The sequence below is a fragment of the Pongo pygmaeus genome, chromosome 1 (assembly GCF_028885625.2).
Source record: "Pongo pygmaeus isolate AG05252 chromosome 1, NHGRI_mPonPyg2-v2.0_pri, whole genome shotgun sequence".
In the NCBI taxonomy this organism is placed as follows: Eukaryota; Metazoa; Chordata; class Mammalia; order Primates; family Hominidae; genus Pongo; species Pongo pygmaeus.
In genome coordinates, this window is record NC_072373.2 from 108,318,371 (window position 1) to 108,330,509 (window position 12,139).

At 38.6% G+C, this 12,139-nt stretch overlaps 2 protein-coding genes across 2 annotated transcripts in view; both read left to right on the forward strand.

Annotated features, from left to right (window-relative positions):
- Nucleotides 1-12,139, forward strand: part of LOC129015142 (neuroblastoma breakpoint family member 11-like) — a 2,260,169-nt gene that overhangs the window by 1,369,228 nt on the left and 878,802 nt on the right.
- Nucleotides 1,665-2,392, forward strand: LOC129015450 (alpha-endosulfine-like). Its single transcript, XM_054453437.2, has one exon. It carries the CDS (start codon nt 1,799-1,801, stop codon nt 2,114-2,116), a length of 318 nt encoding a protein of 105 aa, XP_054309412.1. The 5' UTR covers nt 1,665-1,798; the 3' UTR covers nt 2,117-2,392.

Consider the following 12,139-nt stretch of genomic DNA (forward strand, 5'->3'; position numbering starts at 1 on the left):
GCTTGTTCATTGCATGTTCCCTCACTACAATATAAATACCTTGCCAGTTTTGATCACTACCATATCCCTAAGGCCTAAGAATGTTCAGTACATACTAGTTGCTCAATAAGTACCTTTTTTTATAAGTGAATGAATGAATTATATTCTTGTCTTATTCCATTATTTTCCTGTCTTAGCTACCTTGGACAGCTCTGAAAGTTCTTCTGCTATTTTGTACACTATTGTCTTTCTCTGTCATTTGAATCTTTTCCTTACTTAGTTTGGGTTCCTCCAATAGTAGAGCTTGAGACAAAGGTTTGGATACCAGAAGTCTGTTTAGAAGGTGATCCCAGGATTGGAGAGAACAGGGAGAGTAAGAAGAGAAATAAAGAAGAACCAACAAAAAAGTGCCTTACCTGGGTTGCTGATGTGGGTGGCAGGCACTCAATTTCATCTGGGTTTCCTGAGAGATGTGCAGAATACCTCCCAAAATACAGAGGATGGAACATTAATTCACACAAACTGAAAAGTTTGAAAAATAAATTAGTCTTTGCCCTTGAGAAAACTTTACTCTGAGTGAAAATGAAAACAAGAAATGCTTGTGACGTACTCATTGTATCAAAGGAAATTAAATTTTATTGAGTGCCAAACATGAGCCAGGGACTGTACCTGGCAACTTATATATATCATCTTATTTCATTATGGCAACAGGAGCTGCCATATATCAGGCTGCTACAATTTAACCAGGTTCTTCACATGCATGCTCTCACCAATTCTTACAACTAGTCAATACGAGTTTTTATTTCCATTTAAGAGATGAGAAAAGTTGAGACTTGGGGAAAAGAAATAGCTTGGCCTAGGTAACACCATCAATTCATAGCAGATATTTCTGACTCTATAGCTTGTCCTATAGAGAAACAATTACATGTAAGGAAAATAAAAGGCAATATGAATTTAAGTGAGTGACTACATGACACTTTCTTGTGAAGAGTTATAAGAATTCAGAGAACGCAATGTGCAACATGAGGACATGGTCAATAATATTATATTGTACACTGGAAATTTGCTAAGATAGTAGATTTTAGGTACTTGTACTGTAAAAAAAGAAAGGTAACTATGTGAGATGGTGAATATGTTAACTTGCTTGACTGTAGTAATCATTTCACTATACATATGTATATCAAAACGTCATGTTGCATACTTTAAATTTATATGATATAATAATATAAATAAAAAAATAAATAGAATTCAGAGAAGTGAATGACTGTTGTGAGCTACACTTAAATTTAACAAGATTTTATTAAGAAAGTTAGGTTTTTTTTAATTTTTAAGAGAAAAGTGGGGAGGAGAAAATGGATTCCTCTAGGCCAAGAAAACAGCTGGAGAGAAAGGCATGAAGATGAGGTAACTGGCTTCATGGAACCTGAATTATTTTTCATCAAAGAGCTCAACCCCCCATATTATCTTTCATAAATAAGTAGTGTGCCATGGAATTATGAAACATGAACGGTATGGATTTAGAACATGATCTAGGTTAAACAAAAAAAAGGAAGAAAACTAAAAGAAAGAAGAAAATCCAGATTGTTGGGATGATTCTGAGGCCCTAGAACCTTAGAAACTCTAAACTCTTTCAAAGTGTATTTGAAGAGACATATATTCAGTGTATGCAGTCTGACAACAGTGGAATGCCAATAACATTTAATTTCCACCCTAGTGACAGGAGCCGAAGCAGCAGCGCAGGTTGTCCCCGTTTCCCCTCCCCCTTCCCTTCTCCGGTTGCCTTCCCGGGCCCCTTACACTCCACAGTCCCGGTCCCGCCATGTCCCAGAAACAAGAAGAAGAGAACCCTGCGGAGGAGACCGGCGAGGAGAAGCAGGACACGCAGGAGAAAGAAGGTATTCTCCCTGACAGAGCTGAAGAGGCAAAGCTAAAGGCCAAATACCCAAGCCTAGGACAAAAGCCTGGAGGCTCCGACTTCCTCATGAAGAGACTCCAGAAAGGGGTATGGGGCATAGTCTCTTACCCTCTTTCTTTGGAGCCAAAGGGGGTTCTTGGAATGAAGTCTGTAGAGGTTCTACTGGATCCTTTTCTGGAGGTTTTGTTGTTGAACAGAAGTAGAGGCGAATTTGAAATTTGAAAAGAGCAAGTCAAATTAATGTAAATCCCTGATGTGGTATCAATTCCCTCCTGATTTTCCATGTAGGAAATTAAGGCCTAAATTGGAGCATTTGGGTGTGTGGGGAAATGAGGGAAAGATGTTAGAAACTGAAATGCAGACTGCCCCCAGGCATTTGCCTGTTTGAATGTTGGAGATTTTAGGATTGTGCACTTTTTAAGCATTAGAGATAAATTTTGGGATGCATCATTTCAGAAGAAGATCGAACCATCTCTCCTACAGAAATAAATCCTCAACTTGAAATGAAAAAAAAAAAAAAATTTAATTTCCTTGACTTCTAAACTTCTTAACCTGTTGTGCTGCCAGAATGGGACTGTAAATAAAAATATGCCAAATTGTATGGAGAACATGTGTATTTAGTCATTCCAAACTGCCCAGTGATTTTTTAAAACACTCCTCACAATAGTATTTATGCTGGTCTTGTTTTTCATAAGTCTTTCTTCTCAACCATGCTGCAACTGGTTAATATAGGCATCAAACACAGAACACAAGAAGGAAGAACGCAGAAAAGAAATTCAGAAATGGATGAGAAAGGCCAAAGTATCCCTGACATCTCTCCCATCCCAACTGTTCTAAATGTTCTTCCATTTTCAAACACTACAACAACAACAAAAAATTGGAATATTGCCTTGGGTCTAGTAAATCATTAGCAAATTAAGAACCTGTTTTTAATAACATTTAACTTGTAAATAATGCATTAATTGACTAGCCTGAATGTTAGTTTGAGCATTTGAAACTCTGCTACTAAATTTGTAATGAAAGAAATGTGCTGCAACAGTAGGCTATATGGTGAATATAACAGATTAAATATGACAGTTGATATTTGTGAAAATGGGGTTATAATTAGAGGCCACCTGCAGCTCTTTTCCAACCAAAACAACAGAAATTAAACTTGCATAAATTGTGTGTGTGTGTATTACATTTTCTATTGGCATGTTTCTTTTGTTATCCTTGAGTCTTGTGTTAGGTTTTATCCCCCGTTTTTCGGATCATATGTCAAGCAAACAACAAGTGGCCTTTTGCTGGACACACTTTATTGGATCTCAAAGTGACACATTTTTGGGAGGAAAAGAAAAAAAGGACACAGAGATCTTTTTTCCTAGGAGTTAGGAGTTACTAAAATTCATGAGTGATAGCCCAGCATATTATAACTGCTCAGAATTAGAGGAAGCCATGTGAAAAGGAACCAGTAGGGATTTCAGTCTTAACTGCCTTGCCTCCAACTATCAAGTAGGATTTCTCAGATGAAGAATGTTGCACCCTGCCAGCTATACATTATTAAAATTATGTATGGCAGTGAGTCAGGTAGAGAAGTTGCTAGACATAGGGATTAAACCAAAGAGAAACTAAATATTTGCAATGACCAATAATTAACAAAGTGCTGTCATTTCGCTAATTCATTGTTTCTCATTCATTCAACAAATATAGATAAGCACCTTGCAGAAGCTATACTAAACTAGGCCCTGGGATACACAGCTGAATAAGACACAAATCCTATGCCCTCAAAAGGCTGAAAATCTGGTTTGGGGAAAATATCTGTAAATCAAAGAAAGGGAGATCATGCAAGTCAGAGAAAGAGATGAAATATTAAGAAGCAAATCTTGGCACATCTGTCAAATGCAACAGGGAAGTTAAGAAAGATAAAGACAGAAGCATTTCTATTGAATTTGTCAATCAAAGTTCATTAGTGACCTTGGCAGAAACTATTTTAGTGGAGTGTTGGGAACAGAAACCAGAGTACAGTGAGCTACAGGATGAATAAGAAAGAGAATGTAGAAAAGTGAGCATAGACTGCTCTTTTCAGAAGTCTGACTATGAGAGACTAGAGACAGAGAGACTAGAGACAGAGAAAGAGAGTGAGGAAGTTGGGGGTGGTGGGGGAGAGAAAGTATGTAAAGAGTTGGTTTTCAAAGGCTTGAGCAAGTTGCATATGCTGAGTAGTGGTCACAGCCCTTGCACACAGAGAATCTTGGCATATTAACATACACGAGTGCACATCAGTTATACATTTTTTCCCTATCAGAAGTTGAAACTCCCTTTTAATATTCCAAATATTAAATTCTCATTTAATATGCTAATTAGCCTGCATTTTACAATAGATTGTATTAGAGCCTGAATACACATCCAACTCGATTCCATGTTATGGAGCTGTAGTTGATTTGGTCAATAACTTGCATTGTTCTGCATGAGAACTTTCACAATTTGCTACCTCATTCTAATAGGATTTGCTTGAATTATATGAAATCACTACCTTTATTGGTCAAAACCAGCTGAATATTGGCAATTTCATGTGGCTCAACCTAATAGTCGGCAGAGGTCTGGGGAGATCATAGCATGTGAATATAATGTTGAATGAGACATAGGAAGAAAGAAACAAACAAGATAGCTGGGACAAAGGGTATTGAATAAGTAGAAAAAAAGTAGTAATCTTTTTGTTTGGGTTAGGTGTGTGTTCCCAAGGGAAATAATTTTTGAGCATGTAGCTTGAAAGTAATAATAACACTTTTAGGTAGTACAAATGGCTCAGGGGATAAATTGGGATTTAGGGAGCGGGGCTTTTACCTGCAATCTGCCCATTTTAGTCAGACTAACTTGCAATTTTTACACTGTTAAACATCTTATAAATCTGAGACCAACAGACCAAAGAAAAGCTCTTTCAATTGAGTGTCTGGGTAACTTGTGGCAAATTTTTTATCCCCGTTGTAATGTGATTCCTCCATCTCTAAAGTGAAGGAATGGATTACCCACTCATTCTCAATCCAATGTGAGAGGTCCAGAATTCTGTGTCAGAGTTAAGACAGTCCTGGTGCAGTCAGCAAGGGAAAGTAATTTTTCCAAACTGCCCGTGCTAAAAATAAACCCAGGGTAGTCTCAGGGGAGAGCTACCCAGTCCCTTTCACGGACACTAAATTCACTGTGGTGGGAGGTGAAGATGGACTGAAAACAAATACCTGAAGAAAGAAAAACACCCTAATGTGGGCACCAGTGGTGAGTTGATGGGAACTGAGCTACCACTGGGAATGCATCACCTGAGCATTTTCTCCAGAGCAGAGTTGTTGTACAAATCTATGAGGAGAAATTCCCACAGCAGGGCACAATTTGGGCTCTGGCTAAGTTCTTGGAATGTCATTTGTCAGCTGTCAGAATCCTATATTCATAATCGGAGAGGAAAAGTCTCACTAAAATGCAACCAAAGAACACACAGCAGCAGAACCTGGTCTCTTCTGTGTTAACAGAAGAAATATGAAAATACTTAAGCCGACGTACTTGGAATTTGTGTCAATCATGATACTTTCATTGCTTGTCTTGAGTTTTCATGTCTATCATGCCACGTCGAGGCAATCACTCAGAACAACCCATGGCATTTTGCAGGTCACCATACTTGGTATGGGAAGTGGTGAATCATGGGCCCGAGACTTGGTTACACAGTGTCTTAGAGAAATATCCCAGCTCCTTCTCAAGCTATAAAATTCCTCCTTGCTAGGCCAATAATAGATATGGAATTTCCTATCATCTCTGAATTTTTATTTTACTGAATTGCAAGCAGAGCTCTTTCTCCTATTGTATTTATATTATCATAAAATTGATCTTGAGTATGTAGAACTTAAGAAAGTCTCCAAAGACAGATCTGGATGGGCCTCTCTCTTCCAGCTTATAAGATGTATTTTGTAAAATTTAGCATAGCTGCTTTTATTATTATAATACCTAAAATGTATGTGATTAAATACATGAACTGCCTCCCTGAAGGTAAGATAGTTTCTAAATTCTAAAGCTAAATAATCTAGCCCACAGGGCCAGACATAAAATTGCACCCAGAAATTCATACCAAATGTCAAGTCACCTTGGGGTTACTCCTGAGGGCTCAATGCTGATCATGGTTAGGAAGAGGTAATTTGCCCCACTGTCTTGCTTGAGGTTGATTTTTTACTGCCACACATGGAAAAAGTTGCAGCTAATTATATGATTGTTCCAAATTATGAGTTCTCCTCCCTAAAAGAAGCTTATACTTTCCCATCCCATTGACATCAAGCTTGGTCACGTGACTTGCATTGGCCAATGAAATGTGACCAAAAGTGACTATTACCACTTCCCAGTGGAAACCGAGAGCCATTGTGTGGCTCCACCATTGCTCTTCTCCCTCTGCCCAAAGAATGGCACGACCTAAATAGGGACTCAATTTCAGAATGAAGATATGTAGAGCTGCAACTGACCTACAGCCAACCTGTAACAAGAGAGAGAAATAAATCTAGATGGTTGTAAGCCACTGAGAAATGGTGATTGTTTGTTACCAGAGTATAACATAGAAAAAGCTATCCAATACAACAGTAAAACAAACCCATCAGGTACAGGAAGTGAATCTGCTCCCTGAAACCCATAAACGACCACTCTAGCTGTATCTTAGCACAAATAAGGAAGAGGACCAGAAAAGAAAGGAAGAAAGGAGTTAGGGAAAGAAATCTCAGTATTTCCCAAGGAAATATTGGTGGTGTTCTAGAAGAAGTGGCTATGTTACAACAGTTGCATCTTAGGACATTTATTCACTTCCAGGCTTTCCTCTCCTCTCAGTTAGTGCTGCAAGGAATAGCCTGCTCTAAGAACACCAGTTTGAAAAGGACTGGCCATAGATGACTTTGGAAGACCAAAGAGTTCTGTATTGACCTCAGTTACGTCCTTAATACTCTCCAGCAAACATACAATATTTCCATAGTCCATTAACGCTCCTACTCCCCGAAAACTGTTTCATGCCTCCTCCTCCCTTCTCAAACCTCTAAATGCCTCTGTCATCCTCACTCTAAGCTGATTATTTTGCTTCCTAGTTCACTGAGAAAACAACAGCAATCAAAAGCAAACTGCACTCAGCCTCCAGCACCACCTCCTCTTCTCCTGCATGTGTGCCCATCTGCTCAACTTTTCCTCCTAGCCATGCTCCTAGTCAAAATCAACCCCTTAGCTTGCTGCTAGATCTTATTTTACTCATCTATTGAAGGACCCTGTTCCAGTGATTTTCTTTTATTTCTTCTACTTTGCCTATTTTTTCTCTATTTGATCACTCTCACCAACATTCAAACATCTTGTTTTCTCATATTTTTTAAAAGACTCTCTTTACTCCAATTCCTACTAGCGATTCCCCTTTCTCACATTTCCTTAATAGCAACACTCTTTGAAAGAGTGTCCATATCCCCTGTCTCCAATTTCTTTCCTTTTGTTCTCTCTAGACCTCACTCTAATCAGACTTTCACCTGCACCTCTCTACAGACACTGCTCTGATCAAGGTACCAAAACTCCTACTTTGCTAAGCCAGTGGTCATTTCTCAGTTCTCATTTTATGCAAACAATCAGTAGCATTGGACACCATCACTCTCTTCTCTTTGAAACACTTTTTTTCCTCCACTGAGCTTCCAGACTCTCTGCTTGTTCAGTTTTATTACTACTTGTCTAGTCACTTCTTTTTGTTTCCCTCGATGCTTCTTCTCATCTCTGCAGTTTTACTCCCCAGGCTCAGTCCTTGAACCTGTCTTTTTTTTTTTTTTTTAAATCTATGCTTACTCCATTGGGAAGCTCATCCAGTCTCAGAGCTGTAATAAATTGGTACTTTCAGCCCAGCTCTCTCCCCTGAAACTCACACTCATGTCTTTATAAGACATGATACATGCATGGACTGGATACCTAACAGGCATCTAATAGTTGACATGTCTAAACTAAACTCCTAATAGCCTACAGCAGCATCACAAAAACTGCATCTCCCACAGTCTTCCCCATCTCAGCAAGTAGCAACTCTTAGTTCAAGTCAAAACTCCTTCCAGTTTCCTTGAGTCCTCTTTTTTCATACCCCCATTCTAAACATACAAAAAATCCTATTGGTTTTACATTCACAACACATCTAGAATCCCATCACTTCTCATTGCTTCTACTGCTGCCGTTATAGTCTGAGCCACCATCATCTTTTGCCTGGATTAGTGCAGTAGCCTCCTAACTGTTCTCCTCTTTCCGTCTTTGACCTTTTCTAGTCTATTCTCTCCATAGCAATAAAGTTATTTCATTAAAACATGCCAAATGGCACTCTCTCCTCAACATGTCCCCAGAGTCTTTTCTCTCATGCCTCCTGGTACCCTGCTCCTCATTTATTCCATCCACTCCAGCTATACTGGCTTCCTTGTTATTTTTTGAGAATATAAGACATGCTTCGATGTCAGCACCTTTATATTTGCTGTTTCCTCTCCCTGAAAATGCTTTCATTCTCTCCATGAACTAGGAAGCAAAGGCATTATGGCTCATTACTTCCTTCAGATCTTTACTCAGTGAAGTCTTCCCAGACTAGCCTACCTGATGTTGCAAACCCCACCCAGCATGCTCTACCCACCTTCCCCACTTTATCTTCTGCTAAGCACTTCTGATTGTCTAACATATCATATGTTTGACTTACTTAGATTATTTATTGTCTGTATCCCCCAACCTGGAATGTAAGCTCCATGAGGGAAGGGAGTTTTCATTAACTACTGTACCCCTAAATACCTAGAATAAGGCCCGGCACATAGGAATCTCAACAAAGACTTGTTGAAAGAATAAATGAAATGTTTTTGCAAATCACCTTCTTAATGCCTGGAAATATTGATTTAGTGTTTCATCCCCTTTACTTGGAATAATAAAAGAATATTGAAGTTGCAATGGCTTTAGAGTTAATCTAGTTTAATACTGTCATATGACACAGAAGAAAACTTTGGCCTAGAGGAGGAAATAAGCTTTCTGAGGTTGCACACCTAGCTCCTAGCTAATGGCACAGCAGGGCCAGATGCCCTGGCTCCCAGCCCGTCTCTCCTCCCACAGTACCAACCACCCCATCCTCCTTCTGACTTCCATGAGTAAAACTAGCTTCTGCTAATGCCTCTGCTTTTATTTTGTATCTCATCTTTGTTATGTCATCTTGATATCTTCATAAATCTGCTTTTATCTCATTTTGCAAGAATATTTATATAAAAATAAAAAGGGATGATTTCCACAGAATTTAAACAAAACCCCTACAGACTCTACTAAAGGTTTCATTGGATTCTTTTAAGATGTATTATGTATAAATATGCAAAAGATGTGTTAGAATTTAAACTCCAGGAAAAAAAATGTTTCAGAAAACATAATTAACATGTTAATAATGGCACCTAACTCTCCAAAAAGTGTGGCAAGGATTCAGTGAGAAAACATATATTGCCTGGCATACATGAAAGACAGAGGAAGTGTATGCTATGGCACAGGTTGGTGTGTTTGGAGTGTGAGACTTCTGTGAGTACTAGAGTTCCTACGTATCCCTGTTGATGTTACACAATATTGAGACCCAATTTTCTATCTTAATAAAAACATATGTGGTGAATTTGTAATGGTCCAATCTGTCACGGCAATTTATTATTCTACTTCTTAGAGCACTTTAGAGAATACTTTTTGAATACTGATTTAAAAAAAAAAAAGAGGCACAACATCTCCCTGAACCAGTAGGTGCCAACGGTTATCATCATCTCCGTTTTGCCTATGATATAAACTAAAGCCTAAAGGTTATTTACCTCAGTTCAAGCACAGCCAAGCAATGGGAGATACGGAAGCAGAAGCTCGAATGTGTAATTCCTAAACCTGAATTAGTTCATTGAGTCAGCCAGCCTTGTAAACACTAGTAAGCAATTCAAGATGAAAAACTAAACATTATTTTTCTTTCATACTAAAAATTTTTGACTCTGTTCCCACAGAGAAATAGGGTCTATATCCCATGGCCTCGAATCTGGCTGGTCTCTGTGACTGTTTGGCCAGTAAAGCCATAGCAAAAGTGAAGCCAGCCCAGATTCCAAGTCTACGCCTTATGAAACTGGTAGCTTTCACTTTCTGTCTCTTGGTAGACACTCCAGTCAACAAGCCCAGCTGAGCCCCACTTTCTAGCCAGTGGCAGTCATGTGAGGAAAGCCATCCTGACCCTCCTGACAAGCCCACCCACCAGCTGAAAACCACTGAGTGTCCTCAGTCAATTTGAAATGGAGCGGAAGAATCACCCAGCTGAGGCATGCCCAAATGCCCAAGCAACAAGGTCCTGATATAATAAAATGATTGTTATTTTTAGCCACTAAGTTTTGGAGTAATTTGCTATGCTGCAGTAGATAATAAGAACAGAATTTGATACCTGGAAGTGGAGTGCTGCCATAACTATCTAAAACATGTGGCCATGGTTTTGGAACCAGACAATGAGCAAACACTGCAAAGATCTTGAAGACACTGTTAACGAGAACAGAAAAACCTGAAGGAGAACTTCTAGTAAATACTTAGATGAAGATATACAGGAATTACTATTGAAGGCTGGAGAAAAAGTGACCCTGGTTATGAAGTGGCAGAAATTTTGACAATACTGTTGCCTGTTGTGATCTAGACAATAGAATATATACCTAATGAACTGATGGATCTGGCTGGGTTTGGATCTCTGATAGGAATGCCAGAAGTGCCAAATGATTTGTTTTATGCGTGTATAATATTGTATAGAAAAAGGTGAGCTTAGAAATGAAATGTTTATTGTAGTTAAATAGTTAGTTATATTATTTTGTCATATTACTATGTAATTCCTAGGAAGCAGGACTGAGATGTAATAAAAGAATGTGGACATGTGACCAGTAAGATTTCAGAAATACTACAGACTAGGGGCTGCTTTTTGCTTTTCATTCTATTTTTGAATGAGAATGCCAACTGCATTTTTCTTACCTTCATCTCAACATTGTGTATTGGGGATGAAGGAGCAAATAACGTGTTTCTTTAGTTCACAGGTCGAGAGGAACTGTACTTGAAGAAACATACCTGAAGGGTCTCATCCATATGTGGACCTGATTTGGATGACAAGATCCTGCATCTTGAGCCTGATCTTGATGCTGCCTGTGTTCTGATGCCATCATGAGTTGAGAGTCTAGGGGTTTTAGAAAGGGTGAATGTATTTTTGCATAGGCAAGGAACATAATCAATGGCCAAAATGTACACTGTGACAGATTAAAGGTTGCTACAAATTCTCTGATACCGTTCCATTAAGAGGTAGGGCAGATATTCCCTCCCCTCAAATCTGGGTGGGCTCCATGATTTGCTTTGATCAACAGAAAATGGCAGTAGTGATGCTGGGCCAGTTGTTGGATCCAGGCCTTAAGAACCAACAACTTCTATTTAAGTTCTCTTGGAGCACTGAGTCCCTGACTACCCTAATATCATGTTGGAAAGGCTACATGTAGGCACTCTAGTTGCCAGTCCCAGCCAAGACCAGCTTTTCAGCCATCCCCATCACTAAATTTGTAAACGAAGCCATCTTGGAATCTCCAAACCAGCTCATTTGGCAGCTGGGTATCATCAAGTTATCTCTGCTGACTCCACATGGAACAAAGGAATCACCCAGCTGAGCCCTATTCAAACTGTTGACCAAAAAAATAGTGAGACATAATAAAATGATATTTTAAGCCAGTAAGTTTTAGGATAATCTGTTACATAGCAAGAGATAACCAGGACACTAACTATACATGCATAGAGTAAACAGAGGTAGGCATACTTTCCACATTGAATTGTGCTTTCTAAAGAGGTGATGATGAGTTACCTTTTTGTAAAGGTAATACATTTCAATGTGCTAAGGATGCTTTCTCTTTTTCTTATCCATAAAACATGCAGACAATAGTCACTCTCTTCTTAGTTTATAAGAATTTTGAGAGGAACAAAGGAGATAATATATGTCAAAGGCATCTGCAAAGCATTTCTCACTAAGCAAATGTAAGACGTTATTACTTTTATAGAAATTTAAGTAAAATACAGGGTTTTGTGCAATTTAAATAATCACCTAGTTTCTATCAACTTTGGAAGTTTAGCTAATCACATATCTGATTCTTCTACATACTCAGGTATTGATACACAGGTATAAAATTGCTGTCCAATAAACGTAGACTTTCTTCAGTACCAAATTAAAGCAATGCTTGTTAATAAAATTTCAATAATACA